General features: G+C 48.9%; 1 protein-coding gene across 8 annotated transcripts in view; it reads right to left on the reverse strand.

Annotated features, from left to right (window-relative positions):
- dlg1 (MAGUK family member discs large 1) overlaps window positions 1–17,411 on the reverse strand; it is a 284,519-nt gene that overhangs the window by 64,194 nt on the left and 202,914 nt on the right. For all 8 annotated transcript variants that reach the window (XM_025297971.1, XM_011153800.2, XM_011153806.2 and 5 more), the window contains 3 exons: window positions 16,986–17,198; window positions 9,651–9,822; window positions 7,341–7,479 (listed from right to left, as the gene is read on the reverse strand). In XM_025297971.1, the coding sequence (XP_025153756.1) occupies window positions 7,341–7,479; window positions 9,651–9,822; window positions 16,986–17,198 (524 nt within the window). The remainder of the gene's footprint in view (window positions 1–7,340; window positions 7,480–9,650; window positions 9,823–16,985; window positions 17,199–17,411) is intronic.

Below are 17,411 nucleotides of genomic sequence, written 5' to 3' on the forward strand. Positions count from 1 at the left end.
TAATATCTTTTTGTATTTTTTAACGTTTTAATATTTTTTTTTAACTATTGATATGTTTTAATATATTTTTATACTTATATATATTATATTTATTTCGAAACATGTTATATCGTATCTACATATCCTTAAAATCGTAACAAAAAATATTTTATAATATTTTTGTTATTGCTTTATAGTTATCGTTTTATTGTTGTTGTTATTTTTTTTTTCGAGACAAATATGAGCGAAATTCATAACCAGACTTCGTGATTTACGGTCCTAGTTATGAGTTTAGTTCATCGAAAAGGGGCAGAAGAAGGCAGCTAGAAATGGACATGTAGTTTCACGGAAAGTTCCTCTAAATTGCCATAAAAGAGATTTCTTGGTACTCCGTGGAACTTTCTTTATATATCTCAGAGAGTTCTGGATTTTGTGGTGAGAAATTGTGTTTATAAAATATAATTTTTTTTTACTTTCACAAGACATTTCGAATAGCAATTATGGATTCTGATAGCTTTAATTAAGGGTAAATGCAATACAAAATATTTATTGTAAACAATATTGTAATTGTATTATTGTAACTTATATGGGCCAACATTCTAAATATATAATATGAACATATGTTAATCCTCGACAAATTCTAAGTCCAATTCTAAGTCCAAATTTATTAATGTCCATATCAATAATAAAAACTCTTGGTCACTTTTTTATTTGAAATTAAGTTTAACCAACATTTCAACAATAATTATAGACAGTTTTGAAGCCTTTGCAGCCAAAAACAGTTTTTTGCTCTATGTCCGGGTTTTCGCTGTTTCGACCCACTGTGCGACGCCGGGCACAGCGGAGAGAATTATTCCTCCTCCTCCTCCTCCTCTCCCCCCCCCTCTCTCTCTCTCTCTCTCTTTCGATGGCACCGCGACGGCGATGGCGACGATGTCGTCCTTGGCGACGATGTCGTCCTTGGCGACGGGACGGCTGAGCCAGCGTTACCACGGCGCGTACTGGAAGACTTATAAGACGACCGATGACCCCGACACGGCGGTCCTCGGTTACAGGTTACAGGTCGTTTCTGCACGTGACCACTTCCGGACGCGCTCGTTAGTCGGCCGCGGAAAACGACCGCTTCAGCGAAACTCGCGCGGGCGCCTCGCGAAAAATCGACGTATCTCCTCTGCGCGATCTCCTCTGACCGATCGCGATCATAAGTGTCGCTCTGTCTCTCTCTCTCTCTCTCTCTCTTTTTCTCTCTCTCTCTCTCTCTCTCTCTCTCTCTCTCTCTCTCTCTCTCGGCTGCCCGACCGTCGTCGCTCGGGTCGTGATTAATAAGCTATTCCATTCCGCGGTGTGCTCGCCGGATTTTCGCGTATTTTCCAATCTTTCGTACACCTCGGCAATCCGGGGGATTTACGAAGTCGAGCTAAGCGCGATCGATCCTTTGCCAGAGAGCTGCCAGCGACCTTCGTCTTTGGCGGGCTCGCCAATTCTCACAGAGACTCGCAAATTCTTCTCGCGCGAGGTTTCCGAAGCGCGCGGCACGCAGGTGCGGAGACTGTAAATAATCGGGGCGTACGAACACAATGCGATATTTAAGCGCGGTAAACGCGGGACAGAGTGCTTCAGCTTTGGTTAAACGATCTAATCCCGAGTAACGTTTGTCGCTTGAATTTCTACAGCGCTTTCGTGAGTGCTGAGCGCGCCTCTCACAATCCTACGTTTCCTAGACAACGGCCCTCCGGAGATCGCGCCCGCAACAAACTATACATTATACTGAACGGTCGGGAATTAGGTCGCGGACTGTAAATTAAACAAACTGTGCAAATGCACTTGCGCGCATATTTCGCTGCAGATGGCACGGACCAAAGGCGCATGCATTGTGCGCGCGCGCACGCGCTATACGGCGGATTTATTTTAATTAGAACAGAGACGGTGCATCTCTCTCTCTCTCTCTCTCTCTCTCTCTCCCTCTCTCTCTCTCTCTCTCTCTCTCTCTCTCTCTCTCTCTCTCTCTCTCTCTCTCTCTCTCTCTCTCTCTCTCTCTCTATCTCTATCTCACAAAGAAGAGTTATACAAAAATACATTTCTGTCGCACTGTTAATCTAATTGTGAAAAAAAAATATCGCGCGCTCGTTTTAATGCGGAAACTCACTTTTGTCACTGCATTTATTTCCATGTATTTCATGTTATTATACGTACTCGTAAAGATAACAGGATATTACGATCGCAGGAGTAGATCCAGAAAAATTAATTGTTAATGCTATTACATTATTTATGATATTAACGGGAGAGCGCGTAAAACAATCTGCTATCGGTTTCCGTTTGAAATAAATCAGAAAATAATGCAATAAAAGCGAAGCGACGTAAATACTGCGGGAATGCGAATATTGAGGGAAAACGCGACAACTCGATTTAACTGGTCCGAAGAGTCGAGAGGGGAAGAGAAGGAGAGAGAGAGAGAGAGATAGAGATAGAGAGAGAGAGAGAGAGAGAGAGAGAGAGAGAGAGAGAGAGAGATAGAGAGAGAGAGAGAGAGAGAGAGAGACAGAGGGAGGGGGGATCTCGCAAATTAGAAAGAGGAAGCGTCCATCGTTTTTGCGAGGCTGCGCGCGTACAACTACACCGAATTGCGAGAAAAAAAATGCGGCGTGCGAAAATTCGCGGGAACCCAGGAAGTTCCGCGAACAATGGCGGCGACTCCCGATGTCGCATCTGGGAGGAAAGGGAAGAGGAAAGAGAAAAATTCGCGGGAGCTTCCCCGGGAAGCGCAGCGTGGAAAATTCCCGGTTAATATCATCCTGCCAGAAAGATAGAGACGGAGAGAGAGAGAGGGAGAAAGAGAAAGGGGACAAAGAGGGAGAGGGGTAATGCGGGATCATCTCGCGCCGGGAAATCCATTATTCTCCGATGCAAAGCGCCGCGCATCGCTTCCGCCCTTGGAAATTGTTCGGCGCGAGAGCGTTCTTAATCCTCGCTACACGTGCTTCCGCTTCCGGCGAGTATCGCCGCGGCGCGAGTCCATTGAAGGGCTCGCGAAAACGCGCGCAAAGTTACACGTACGGTTATATTCATATAACGTATTGTTCCTCGATTCCCAGCGGCCGTGTAACTCTTTTCGACGTAGCGATAGTTGGAGAGTGGTAAAATCGGAAGGTGAATCCCGGTTTTTTCCTGCATAGAGTAGGGAACGAGAGAAGAAGGTAAGGAAATATAGACAAAAGCACACGGAATATCCGCGCGTTAAAAAGAAACAAAACAAAACAGGAAAGCAACAATAGAAGCTGAATGTCTAGAACGGCGAAACGAAGTAGTCCTCGCGCAGAGGTTACCGGAGGGGAAAGAAGTGCACGAGAAACGGCGACTACGCTTACAGATAAGACCAAGAAGACAGGTTTGCCGTTAGATAATACGAAGAAACGCAAAGACGACGGAGTGAAGCGCGATTAACTTGGATTAACGGTGATATCGGGGACAGTCATCGAAGAGTTAAGCATAGCCGACGCCTCGAATACATCGCGGGAAACTCCAGAGGAATTCTCTTTCTCCCTTCTCCGACTTGACATTTGTGTCTACTTCAAGTTTGCAATTCCGCCGAACTTGAGGAACGAATGAGGAGGAGTCGCGAGACACGATGAATACTGCACGGACTATTGTTTTATCACGACGAAATGACGGCAGATTACGAATTTCCATCTGCCGATTCCCGCTAAGCTTTGTCATTCGGTGCAACAAATGGTGCGACATACCTGGGAACATGTCGCTGTCCGCGTCTCGACATCCTGCGTCCTGCTTCCTGCTTTCCCGCGACTCGACATCCTGCTCTCGGTTGCTCCGTGGCTTCGGACCCTCATCGGCGCTCACTGACACTCGCGGAGATACGTACGGCTCGATCGGATACAAACTCGCGTTAACTCACGCGACGGCCCGGCGGATGAAATATTTCGATGGCCGACGAGGTACTTTCATCGGCCGACCGGAATTATAAACGACGCCCCGAGGCGTGCGCGTCGCTCGTCGACTCGAGACGCAATGACTCGCGGACAATGACACGGGCAGCGCGTGGAACTATCGTGACAATTGATGTTTTTCGAAAGGTCAGAGTGACCTCTCGGCAATCGTGGCAACCGTTGTCGCTCGCCGGGCTATGAAGAGCGCATACGGCGGTCGTGAAAGCACAACAATGAAAAGAATTTGCAGATGGCGAGATCGAGGTGGCGAAATTATCGAGCTGTCGCGCGATTATCGATTATCGCTGTTTCCGATCGACTCGTTCTCTCTCGCGCGACACCATCGAGCGTCGTCTGCCAATGGTAGCAACTAGGAACTGAATCCGGGGATGGAATACAGGACGCAGGATGTATAAGGACAATCATATCGACGAACTACAATTCCTTTCCTCGCGTCTTTCCCAGTTGTATGGACATTTATAACGCTGCAGAATATAGAGGACAATATAAAGAGTAGGTGATGCAGGGCGGAGAGAGAGAGAGAGAGAGAGAGAGAGAGAGAGACTTGTCGCTTTCATTCACTCACTTATCTGTCGCCGCTCGTATCCGGCAATTCAAGTCTCTCGCGATTTCGAAATCGCGGATTCAGCGGACGCGTCGCGACACCGCGGCGGACGGAATTCGCCGGTGTCTGGCGAGGATGCGACACGGGACGCATTCGGATCGATGCGGAGAATACCGCATCATGTGAAGCGAGATTGGCCGGATCCAGGAGCTTGTTCGCCGCTCGCTCGCTCGCTCGCTCGCGACCCGGGCCAGCTCGCGCGCGACCTTGGCCCGCATTTCAGAAATGCAGCTGCGCGCGTGGCGCCACATGCATACCCGAGCGTGTCCACTCGCATACGTGCATACGCGATCGCGGCCTGTCACCGGAGAGTCGTGTCGAGCTAACCGACGAGACATAATCGACCAGGGTGGTGCAAAGGTCAAACGAATTCCTAAGCGAATACCTTACGTCTCCATCGACGTCGTCATCAGGCTCGGTAGATTCCAACACGCGACCCACGACACATGAGATCGGGAGAGGATCGTGATCGCGTACAAAATCAATAGCTCGGTGAAAACGAGGTCGAACGCGCTCCTCGGTGATATTCAACTCGCCTGCGATTTTCCGGACGCCTCGCAGCAGTCGGGGTAATTAAAACGCACGCTCGCGGTCGTCGCCGCGTAGAGAGAAAAAGAAAGAGAGAGAGAGAGAGAGAGAGAGATGCTGCGATAAAAATGCAGCCGCATCCCCCGTGCATCGACGAGAGACGGCCCGGCGGCGAGCCGAATGGAAAAAGCTGCAAGGAATTTCGCCGCGGCGAACTTTCCGGACCGCAACGCGCGTATGTATGTACATATATGTGAAACGAAGACCGCCAGGAACAAAGACGAGTTCGCCAATCAACGGCGGAATTGTTCCGATCAAACGGGATGAAAATTACCGTATCGGCCAGCTTTGTATTTTCCCGCCGGTATCTTCTCTCTCTTTCTCTCTCCTTTTTTCAGGGCGCGATTGTTTCTCCCCGTAAAGCTGGGGCGCGATGCAAAACTCTGTATACCTCGAGATGACAGGGGAGCCGAGGAAGAGAGAGAGAGAGAGAGAGGACTACGCGAGGAAGGATCTCTCTTTGGAACTCGTTGATTAAGTTTAATTAAACGTCCGGACGCGTCGTCGCAATTTTTCATCGACAGCCGAGCTGCTTCCGCGCGCAAAAGAGCGTCTGCGTCGAACGAAGCCGCGTCGCATTGTATCCCGTCGCTAGCCCTTGTCGCGAATTACCGGTCGCGACCGATTGCAACAGCGGTGGCGTTTCGCCGAATGGACGAACGAACGAGCACGCGAAACCGCACGACCCGAAACGGTCGGGTGGCTCGCTGTAAATTCAGGAAACGGCGTTACTGGCCAGTTTATACACACGCTCGGAAATGGAGAGGCGCGGCGCGGCGCGGCGCGGCGCAACGCGCGCAGGTGCGCCAAACTTTCGCGGCCGGTGCTCTCGCGGCTTAATGCAATATTCCATTCATGGTAATGTTTAACTGCGGACCGACTGACTTCCAGCGGCGCAGCCGCGTCTGCTCCCGAAGTAGTCAAGAGTGCAATTAGTTCTTCCTCGCGTTCTATCCTCCGTCCGCGCTTTCTCGATCGAGCCGAACTTTTCACGTCCTGCCGGAAGGAGCACGGAGGGAGAGAGAGAGAGAGAGAGAGAGAGAGAGAGAGAGAGAGAGAGAGAGAGAGAGAGAGACGGGGGAGAGAGGAAGAGGAAGACCTACATCGTTCTCTCGCCGGTGAAGTTTCCTCGAGCGGTGGCAGAGAGATTGGATTAGGTCGGATCGGATTTATCAAAAGAGCTCCAAGGGAGAGATCCAAGTCTCGGAAATATTTCAAGATACACCGCGGAATATTTAAAAATGCAGTCGGCGGTGCGGGGAGAGAAGGAGGGGAAGACGAGCCTGAGCGCGCGTGTGCGTGCGTACTTGAAGTACGCAAGTTGCGTCGCCAATCGAAGATGCGGATCGAAGTCGCGCGTATTGAATGTCGTGCGATCCGGCTTTTTCTTTTTCTCCTCCGACAGTTAGCTCCCCCCTCGTCGCGGTTAATACGCGTCGTCAGACGAATAGATCACTACGGGCGGGTTGATAAAAATACGAGGAGATAAAAATACACGCGAGTGTGGAAGCGAAGAGCGGAAAGGGGAAGAGTCCCAAGCGCGAGCGAGGAAACTACCTTCGACGCGTATTGTCTCCAACTTTACCTCCACATGCTGCCCGCTTAATCCTATTCCGCGTGTCCGACGACGACCTTAACCCGCGCGCGCGCGCATCCCGAACAGCACAGCCTTCGGCTGGAATTCGAGAGAGGTTAACAATGAACAGACAGGTGAATAGGAAGAGCAGAGTTGACGGCGCGTAAGCTTCGCGGTGGACACGTATCGTGTCCGGAGCAATCCCGGCCTCCGTGACTGCCGGGCCAATTCGATAATCCCCTGATCCATCGGCAATTAGCCCTCGCGCGACAGCGAGCCCCCCCCCCCACGCTCGTGCGATAACGATTGTTCTCGTTTCGCTCGACCTGCTTTGCGAATTAACGACGCGACGAGTCGGCGGCGAGGACGCCAGACGAGCGCGCGCTGTGCGATCTCTACACTCGTAGAATTCGCGCGTTCTGCAGGATCTTACGAAAGGATACGGTGCAAGGAAACAGAGCAACTTGCGTCGAGCAAAGTCGCGCGAAGACGAAGGCGCGAGTTTCGGCTTGGGTTCATCGGAAGTGACGCGACGCTATGTGCCGCGTCTTTCTTCGACAAATGTGCGCGTGGGTGTATTCGGCGAGCAGGATCGGCTCGCGTCTCGTAAAAGGAACTTGATAGGACTCACCGTGAGACATCCTCCTGGGAAACGGCGCGTGGCGTCCCGGCGCTGTGCAGGGCAAGGGAAGACGCGTGGCGCGACTCCTGCGAGTACGGCAATGCCGCGGTGTTGTTCTCCAACGCCGACACTGAGCCATTTTGCTTGCCTGCTTGTGCAAAAAATCGGAGAACATGCTTTATTATACTCGTGTCAATTAGACTGCAATTATCGGCTTTTCAACGAAAGCCGCCGCTCTTTCCCTCACGGTGCATCGCGGACTAGTTTCAGACTGCTCGATATATTTTTTCGAGCCTGAACTCACGGTAGTTTGAGTATCCGTGAACGTGAGATTCAAATTTTCCTCGAGCATCACTGTGTGTAAAACACACAGCTGACAAAAATCAATAAAAAAAAAATAATGAATAATCAACGAATCTCGGATAAATCTCCACACCTCAATATTTGAGCAGATCTGCCGCTTCCACAGGGATTCAATTCGCAAAATACAAATTACGATATTAATATATCGCATATTACGTATTAATCACCGCAACATGATTGCGATCAACGTGCGTGGCGCACAGGACACGCGATTAAAGTCGTCCGTGCGTACACCGAGGCCGCGAATGTCGAAACTAATGCGTGTATCCTCCAGATTTGACTTGTCAGCCCGCGCGGCGCGTCCGTTCGCGTGGGTGCGCGCCGAATAAAAAGCAAAGCGAGAGAAGACAAACACAGGTAAGCCGCGGTAGAAAACAGCGTTTGCGAGCCGGCGAGAGCGCTGGTTTGTTTATTCGCTCCGCGATGCTTTCTCCGGGAAGCTCCGGCGAAAGCATCCCGCTTCCCGCTTCCCGCTTCCCCGCTGGCTGAAGATTAAAGCAAATATTCGAATAATCCCGGGAGCGGCGATCCGCCGCGGCACTAAAGGAGCAATTTGAATTCAACTCGCATCGAACACCGCCGTGCTCGCGTCGGGCCTCGCTTTTTTCCGCGCTTGTGGCGACGGCGGCGGCGGCGGCCGCCCCCGACTGTGTTATTTGCGTTGCGGCGCACATCCTGCCCATTTGGGGCGAGGTGTAAGGAGAATTAATATGGAAATATTGCATGGAATGCGGCGACGAGCGACGTTTTAGCGAGTCTCGCATACTTTCGGGAAGCGATCGAATTGTTCGGCATTTGCGCGTAATCGTTGGCGTGAAAACGGCTGATGAGTCGATCGATCGATCGATCGATCGATCTCATCTCGGCGATCAGTCTGCGCTGCGTCTGCCAATTCCGCTGAAGAGAATTCCGCTGAGCCGGCACAACCGTGCGGAATTTTTCCGATGCCACGCGAGCGACAGCATCGAATTTTAACGTCGCACTCCCGAGATTTCCCCGATCTCGGCACGTTCTCGCCGATGAGAACGGTTCGCGGCGCGCACGCGTTCGCGAAAAGACAGGGCTAGAGGGAGAATGGAAGCAAGTCAGAGCCGCCGCGGGAACCGAGGGAACGGGGCGACGAGTTTACGAGGCCCCCGCTTTACGAGACCGATGAATAAGTTACAGCTCGATCGTCGGGAAAGCCCGGCGACGGGGAAGAACAGCGGATCAAAAATTCATTTCCGCGCGAAACCGGAGGGGGGCTCTCGCCCGGTGTTTATTTCCAGCGGGAGGGAGGGGGGAGGGCGGCCGAGAAGAGAGCAGGCGGGAGGACTGATTGAGGCTCGTGACGGGGAGGGGGAGGGAAACGGTTCATTTGAATTTCAATGCGTCGCGCGCGGCTCTGAATAATTAATAGGACGTCGTAATTATTATTTCGATCGAAGCCACGCGGCGGTGGAAAAGCGGAGAAAAATGCGACCGCGCGACGCGGAGGCGACGTTTCTTGCGGGGTGGTTATTAAATCGCGCGCGGTCGGAATTTTCGGGCACCTCCGTCGCGTAAATCACGCTGCCGCCGGGCTTCACGCCGTAATTTTATTTCGCCGTCGGCTGATTGATAGTCCGCGAAATTGTGTTTGCGTTTATATCGTACAACAAACGCGCTCTCTCTCTCTCTCTCTCGCCCTTCCCCCTCTCTCCCCCGACTCAGCCGAGTTTTCTTTAGAATTACAAGGTCGGCGAAATTGCGCGGCGCACCGCTGCTCGAAGAAGCACGACATTAAAACGGCAGATTCGAGGCCCGAGGTCTGCGCGATTACCGGAGCTCGAACGTGACGTCGATCAATCAGCCGACGTGAAATTACTATCCATCGCCGCGCGTGTCGACCTCCTCGTGGCAGTCTCTCGACATCCCCAGCGAACGAACGTACGTGGCGAGCGCACGTATGAAAGGCTCGGGAATCTGACAACTTACGTGGCTGAGGCGAGAGCGAATTGTCCGACGCTATCGGTGGAGGAGGCGGAGGTATCATTCCACGTTCCGGTTTTGCGACCAGAAGCACGACGCGATCTTGGGTCGCCTTCAGGGTCGCGACAGCCTCTTCGTGTGTCACGTTTTCCAGATTCTTGTCGCCGAAACCAATGTGCTGAAAGCAATACGACCAGCCTTTAGCGACGTACGAAACGTTTCCGTTCTTCGCTTCGCCTTATCGCGTGCAGCAACTTCGCACACGTATTCTCGCCTCGGGCGAGATTATTCTTACTCGAAGACGAAGACGAGACGAGAGATCTCGTTCCCCGAAGCGAGTGTGTTAACGTCGATTCGCTAATAGCCGCGAGCACGCGATAGAGGATCATCGCGGACGCGTCGAATTAGTCGCCGACACAGAAACCCGGCCTGTTACCTCAGTGGCAAAGGGGACAGTCCCAGCTTTCGAATGCAATTTACCCCGTGTCGCTGCGACTTTCTCACTCGAAGATATCGGCGAGCGGCGAATCGTCAAGGTGGGCCGGGCCTACTGACAATGTTGCGCGGCGCTCCCTTTGGCCGAGCGCGCCGCCGGCCGGCCGGCCGGCCGGAGAAGGCCGGAAGAAAGAGAGGTGTGAGGCCGGCGGCGCTAACGTACTATACAATGTACTGCGCACGCTCCCGTCGGCAAAGGATCGCGCGCGCCGCTCGAAAAAATGCTACCGACGCCGACGACGCTTCGAGCGGCCGTATCTCCGTGAAAAATCGACGCACGATCACGCCATTCTTCTCGGCGCATCACGCTGCACGCCTTTCGCCGTCGCGTATGTTCTTGTCACGACACGCGTTTATCTCGTATTATCACCGTGTCGATGACACGGGGTACACTGATAGAAAAATATAGTTGAATTAACTATAATCTCACTACATTTTATAGTTCATTTTGGCGTCAATCATATTTTTATTGTTCGTGGAACCTGCAAGATATAGTAGGATAAACACAAATATATAGTCAATGATTGTCTTAAATAATTGTTTAGTTACTTTCACCACATATATGGATAATTTCTCATTCACAAATATAGTGAGATTTAATATTCATATAGTTACAGCTCTGTCATCATTTAGCAAATATTCTCGTAATATTGACTATATAAAAGGGTTAGTTTACCTACCATTTTATATTTGTATCCGTACAATAATTTTAGTTTAACTTATTATAATTCTTAGTAAAAATATCATATGGTTGGTTATACTATGCCCATATCGTAATTACTACCGATATTATGGTAATACTTACTATAAATATGATATTTCGGACTATATTTAGTTACTATATCATTATAGTCCCAATTATCGTACACTTTTCTCTCAGTGTAACCGCGTTAAGAGCGAAAAAGGACCAACGTTTACAGCTTACGAGACAAGCGAATTTTTAAATAGATTAACAAATTGAAGACGTTAACGGCAGAGAAAGAGAGAGAAAAAGGTGTCGGAATATCCCGACTAGAAATTTTGATCAGGTTCAACTAACATTGATAAGGAGCTAATAGAGCGAATAAAAGGTAATCCTAAATAAGTCAGTCCTTATAATGTCCTAACGACAAATGAGTAAGGAAGACCTTTATAAGGTTATAATGATTTGGTCCATATTAGAACCTTAATGTACCAACCTAGTATGATATAATATGGTTCAGTTAATCAGGTCCTTGTCAGGATTTTATTCATTGTACCTAGTATGATTTGCATTATCAAGTTTTAACAAAAGAATCTTTGTGTGTCATTTTCAAATATAAAGATGTTTGCATTGAAAAAACACTTCAGATCACTTGAATATATTTGTAAAATGCTATAGAAATTATTCTTTTTAATAACAGTCAATAAATAGTTGTAAAATTAACGTGACATGTAACTTTTTCCTCTAACCCTTTATATCCTAAATTAATTTACTCAAGACCTTATTAAATTTTTCCGTAATTAAATAACTCTTGGCATATCATAAACATAAGACAGGAAAATAAATTTTGTAACAATTCAATGATTAAATTTTGACGTGGTATTTGTAAGTATCGACAGGAATGTAGGATAATACACGGGAAAAAGGTTCGAGAGCGCATATATAGAGCGGTACTTTGAAGTACCGCTACAGGATACAAAGGGTTAACACTATTTTATGTCTTTATGTCACCTTGTGATACTTTGTGATCTTATGATATTCATTTTATGTTTCTTTTCCGAAATATTTTACAAGTATGCTCAAGCGATCTAAAATATTATTTCATGCAAACATCTTTTTATTTGGAAATGACATGAAAGAATTCTCAGCGTGTCATTTCTTATTTCTAACGTCATCATCCAATATAGCCGTGGCGAGTAATCAGGAGCCATAATTTGAAAAAAAGAAAAAAAAAACGTAATAAGGGTTCCATAAGGTAACTCAATAAGGACCTGATTGACTATGAATCCTTACTAAGGTCCCGATATCCACGCTGCGTTACATGACTTACTAGGACCCGATAGTACTTACTTCTTTATTGGGACCTGATGTCCAAATGAGGTTAACCTGATCAGGGCCATGGGATAAATTTCTAGTCGGGATATCGACAGGTTGTCGACGATAAAAAATGTTGAAGGAGACTTCTCGTCGCACGAAACACAAAGTTTCGCGTACGCTTTGTACGAGAAATTTCGCGCGGAGATTTTCGTGCAACTTCCGTCGTTGCCTCCGAATGAAACGCTCTTTTCCCGATTGTGTGTTCCAACAGTGAGCTGCCGATATCGAAAACCTGATTATAATTTATAATACGACGCGACGCAGGATCGCGCCGGATATCGCGCGAACCAACCGACGTGGGTAGTGAGATACATATTTCCGCAGTCACGTCCGACGTCCGTGTGAAAGCTTGGCGCTTTATTCATTCCTCGTAAAGATATCGTCCGTTAGGACTCGTTCTACTTCTGCGCTCTTAATGGAGAAACCGACGAGGGAGAAGAGGGACCGCGCAGTCGACATGGTTGCGCACAAACAATCCGATCGCTCGGCGTCGCGTACCTCGATAATTGATTTTCCCCGCGTTCAATTTCCCCTGTCAATCGTTGCCCCCTTTTTCGCCCGCCAACGATGCTCCCCTTGAGACACTAAGAGGCAATCGGCCGCGATTATTATCAAGCCGGCGCGCACTGGGAGACGTCCGACACGCGGAAACCGTGACGCGTTACGGCCGTTCAGCAAATTTTCTCCTCTTACCGTTTCTCTCGAGAACGCTGCGGCTAAAGCGGCAGGCTTTCTGCCTCTATTTCTACCCGCCGCGACGAAACACGCGCAAGATCAATCAGAGCGATCGATACGAATGCCCGCGGCACGAATATCTGCTCTTTACCGTTTAGGATACTTCTTCCCCCTCGCTTCCGTTCCAGAAGGGATATTCGAATTCCCTTGTGTCGCAATAGCGACAGTCGCGATGGCGCACGCGAGGATTTACAGGATGTCGAACTCAGCTGTACTATCGCTCAGATACGCTAGCTATTCGGACACGCTTTAGCTCTAGGAATTTTATTTTATCTATATTTTCTCAGGCATGCACGTAATGCGAGGCGGACAGAGAGAGAGAGAGAGAGAGAGAGAGAGAGAGAGAGAGAGAGAGAGGGGGGGAGGGAGAGAACGGGCTGAGCAACGTACGGACGTATGTCCGAGATAGCGTGCGACGAGAGACTCCCACCTGCCGCTGCCTGTCCTTGTGTGCGCAGTTAGTCATCGGTGCGTTTGCGCGTGACGGATGGCGGGTAGCAGAGCAGCAGGAAGCACGAGGAGCTTACCAACGAGTTCGAGTACGACGAAGCTCGTTCGTCAGCAAGCGGCGATTAAGTGCGGATAGGGAAAGTAGATTAGGACGGTTTCCGCGCCGCGAGAAATTGATAGCACCTCCGTCAGCGATATACACCGGCCGCTCCTGTGCTGCTCCTTCGCTGGAGTCTACGATTTTTCGCTTCGGCGATTTCACCAGGCCACCTAACCTCCTCGAGCGACCACCCCCTCTTCTGGGAGTCGCGCCAAAAAAGCGCCGATTAAAGCCGCCGAGCGAGCCGGCCCGCTTGATTTATGACCGCCGTGGTGAAAGTGCCATTAGAAGAATACCCTGCCCCTTCTCTCTTGGCCCTGCACCTCGTCCTACGCTCCAAGGATTTGTTAGGAGCTTCTCGCGCCTCTTATATACCGCTCTACTATTAGGTGTACAAATGAATAGTCCAATTCTTTCAGCTATATTCAAGGTTTATTTTAAAAGAAAGTAAATTAAATTGCTCAATCAAAGTATTCGCCGTTGCTTTCTATAACTTTAAGCCATCTTTCAGGCGGCTGATGAATTTCATCTCGGAAAAATGTTACGTCTTTGGACACGATAAAGTCGTCAAGCCATTTTCGGATCTCATTCACTGATTGGAACAAGACTGATTGGAATCGGACAAGGCGTGTTGCATCGACCGGAACAAGTGATAATCGGATGGAGCAATGTCTGGTGAATACGCCGCAAGTGCCGCAAGACGTCCCAGCCAAGACTCATTCTGGCGTCTTTTGTATTGGAAGCAATGTGTGGCCTGGCGTTGTCATGCAACAATTTCACCGGACGTTCTCCCAGTTTGCCAGTATACGGGCGTTTTCGTTCCAATTCTTGACTCAAGCAGATTAATTGACGTTGGTAGCAGTCCGCGCAGTAACTGTTTCACCCGGTTCCAACAACTCATAATAAAGCACGCCCTTGATATCCCACCAAATGCAGAGAAGAACCTTCTTTCCGAAGCGATTGGGTTTTCCGACCGATTTTGATGATTCGCCGGGATTTACCCATGACTTTCTGCGTTTCGGATTGTCATAGAGTATCCATTTCTCGTCGCCCGTAACGATTTTCCACAAGAAAGACTCTCGACGCTGCTTATTGAGAAGAGAAAAACACGCTGCCACTCGTTGATTTTTGTTGGTTTCAGTGAGTTCATGCGGAACCCATTTTCCTCCTTTCTGGATCTTTCCCATCTCATGTAGGAAATGTTTGGAAATCGTTTGCTGCGTTACTCCCAACTGTTCTGCAAGCTCTTTTTGTGTTTGTGCCGAATTCGCAGCGAGCAGTTGTTCCAAATCATCATTGTCGCACTTCCGAGGACCTCCGGGGCGTTGTTTGTCGATTAGACTGAAATTGCCGCTTTTAAACCGCTTAAACCAAAATGCGCACACATCGTACGATGCAACACCTTCGCCGAGAAAGGAACAAATCGATTCGCACGCTCTTGCAGCATTTTTTCCTTGCTGGAATTCGTAAAGAATGCAGTGTCGGATATGCATCTTATCTGTTGCCATTTTCAACTGTACTGAACTGAATACTTTTGATGGTTATGTTGGGCCTTTTGCCAAAGTATATGTTCTTTTTAATAGCTATATGTCAACATTGCATAATCACAAAAGAGCGGGAAAATCTATTCAATTTAAAATTGATTTCATAACTGCTTAAAATAATTTGGATTATTCATTTGTACACCTAATACTTGGCCCATCTCTCCTGTGCAAGCGCGTATGCGATTTTTTTTGCGGCCGTTAAGCCGGACATGAGGCCGTGCACGTAGATCAAAGCGGGTAGAATTCCCAGTCGATGCGAGATATTTTCGGAATTTTCAAACAACTCACAAGTGAACGAACACGCGCGCGCGCGCGAGACGAGTGACGCAGCCGAGTTCGAAACTTTGTATTATAATAATAAATCTTGCGTATTCCGTTGCTGCAATTGCAAGCGGCTCGAGCAGACTCGGTTGCCTCATCTGCCCTTTCGCGGGGCTGAAGATAATGATTTTTGCGCGATCAATCCTTTGCGCTTTCGAGGCTCGCGGCTCGATTTCACTCGCGGCTGGAGTCTGACAAATTCGATCTCCACCGACAAGTTTCAAAATAACAAACACGGGACGTAACGATATGCCCATTTGCAAATAACGCAAATAAACGTAGGTAAATAACAAGTAAACTCGTATCGAAAATATCGAAATTTATTCGGATGAAATTTTACTCGCTGTTTCACTGTAAATAAATATCAACCTCCATCCTTTCTCCTTTCTTTTATTTACGAACACGAGGAACATATATTTTTGTTTTGTTGAAATTTAATTGACACAACACCGAGCCTGGATTGCGAATTAATACGTGATTTTTCTCTCGCTTTCCGCAAAATAATAGTTCACCTGCACGAGAAAGAAGAACCTTGGGGTTTGTGCTGTCAAAATTTTACGCTCGATCAAGGTCAGGCGGAGTGAATGTAAAATTGCATTACCGTTTGAAGAAAGAGATTGATATTTGGGAGAGTACGCCGCGGAACGTGCCGTGAATTATATTTGCCATATTACTCAATTTTAAAGTCTATTAAGAAGGGATCGAGAGAGGATCGGGACTCGATTAAACTTTCGGCATGGAAATTTCCTCAGGTGTTTACGACAGTGTCCCAAAACTTTCTCCGTTTTATTCTCCCGCGTAGCAGAGTAATTATCGATCGTGCGGTAATTAGTCTCGGCACGCGCACACGCCCAAAGTTTTCGTAATTATAAAACTCGAAACGGTTTTCCAGCCTCGCGTTCGAGCATGGATGCCACACAACCGTTGTTTCTCACGACGATTTACACGTACCTTTTTTTCAATCAGGTATTTATCTCTCGCATCTCCGACAAACTATTCTCTTTCTCTCTCTCTCTCTCTCTCTCTCTCTCTCTCTCTCTCTCTCTCTCTCTCTCTCTCTCTCTATCTGATCCATTTCATCTCAAAGCACACGGCGAGAAACCGTCGCGGGGGGATGAAAATTTAAAATCAGTCATCTCTCCGTCGTATAATATAATTACACGATTATCGATCCCGGGCGCTGCGAATAATAATTCAAAGAATGACATACTGTGCGGCACGAACGCCATTATAAAGTAATCGGTCTCATTGTGAAAGCAGCGGCGATTGTTATCGCGGCGAAGTGGGACTCGATCAATTACTCATGAGCTTCGAAAAGCGGCGCAATTTACTTCGCCATCTACATTTATCTCTCCATCTAGTCGAGGAGAGGGCAGGCTGTCGCACGAAAGGACGGCCTCGTCGTTGCCGGTCATCTTGCTGCCGGAATGAAAAATAACCGCGAACTTCATTTCCCCGGGAACGTGCGCCCCGCTTCTCCGCGCTTCTCTTTCACCGAGCGAGGAACGCAGAGATGAAGACAGCCCGCGACGACGCTTCAACGAATTCTATTCTACACCTCCCGTGATAGCAATAGCGATATCACGGAGGTGATAAATACCGCCGACAAATACTGTAAACGCTGTATATTCACTCACCAGAGCGTTCCTGACGGCCACCAACTTGTCGCCGACGACCAGACGCCCGTCGACCTGGGCGGCTCCGCCGTCCATGATTTTGGTCACGTAAATCCCATTGTCGCCCGGTATATGCTGATTGCCGATACCGCCGGCAATGCTGAAGCCGAGGCCCTTGTTCCCCTTGATCAACTCGATCTCCATCAGCTGCGTGTGCCTCCGCCGACGTACATACTGAAAATCAATCGCGGACATGGCGTTAATTGAGCGAGCCCGGAAGACGCCGCTCGGCTCGCCGGAGAGTGACTTCCGACGGGAGGCCCGACGACGTTTGAATTTAACGACAGTGCGGCCCGGATATCGGCTACGTCCGAGAAAGAAAAGGGGACAAAGAGATACACCCCCTCCCCCCCGCCCTTTCATCCCGGTGTAACAATGAATCCACGT

This window comes from Harpegnathos saltator, unplaced genomic scaffold (genome assembly GCF_003227715.2).
Source record: "Harpegnathos saltator strain DR-91 unplaced genomic scaffold, Hsal_v8.6 scaffold20, whole genome shotgun sequence".
NCBI lineage: Eukaryota > Metazoa > Arthropoda > Insecta > Hymenoptera > Formicidae > Harpegnathos > Harpegnathos saltator.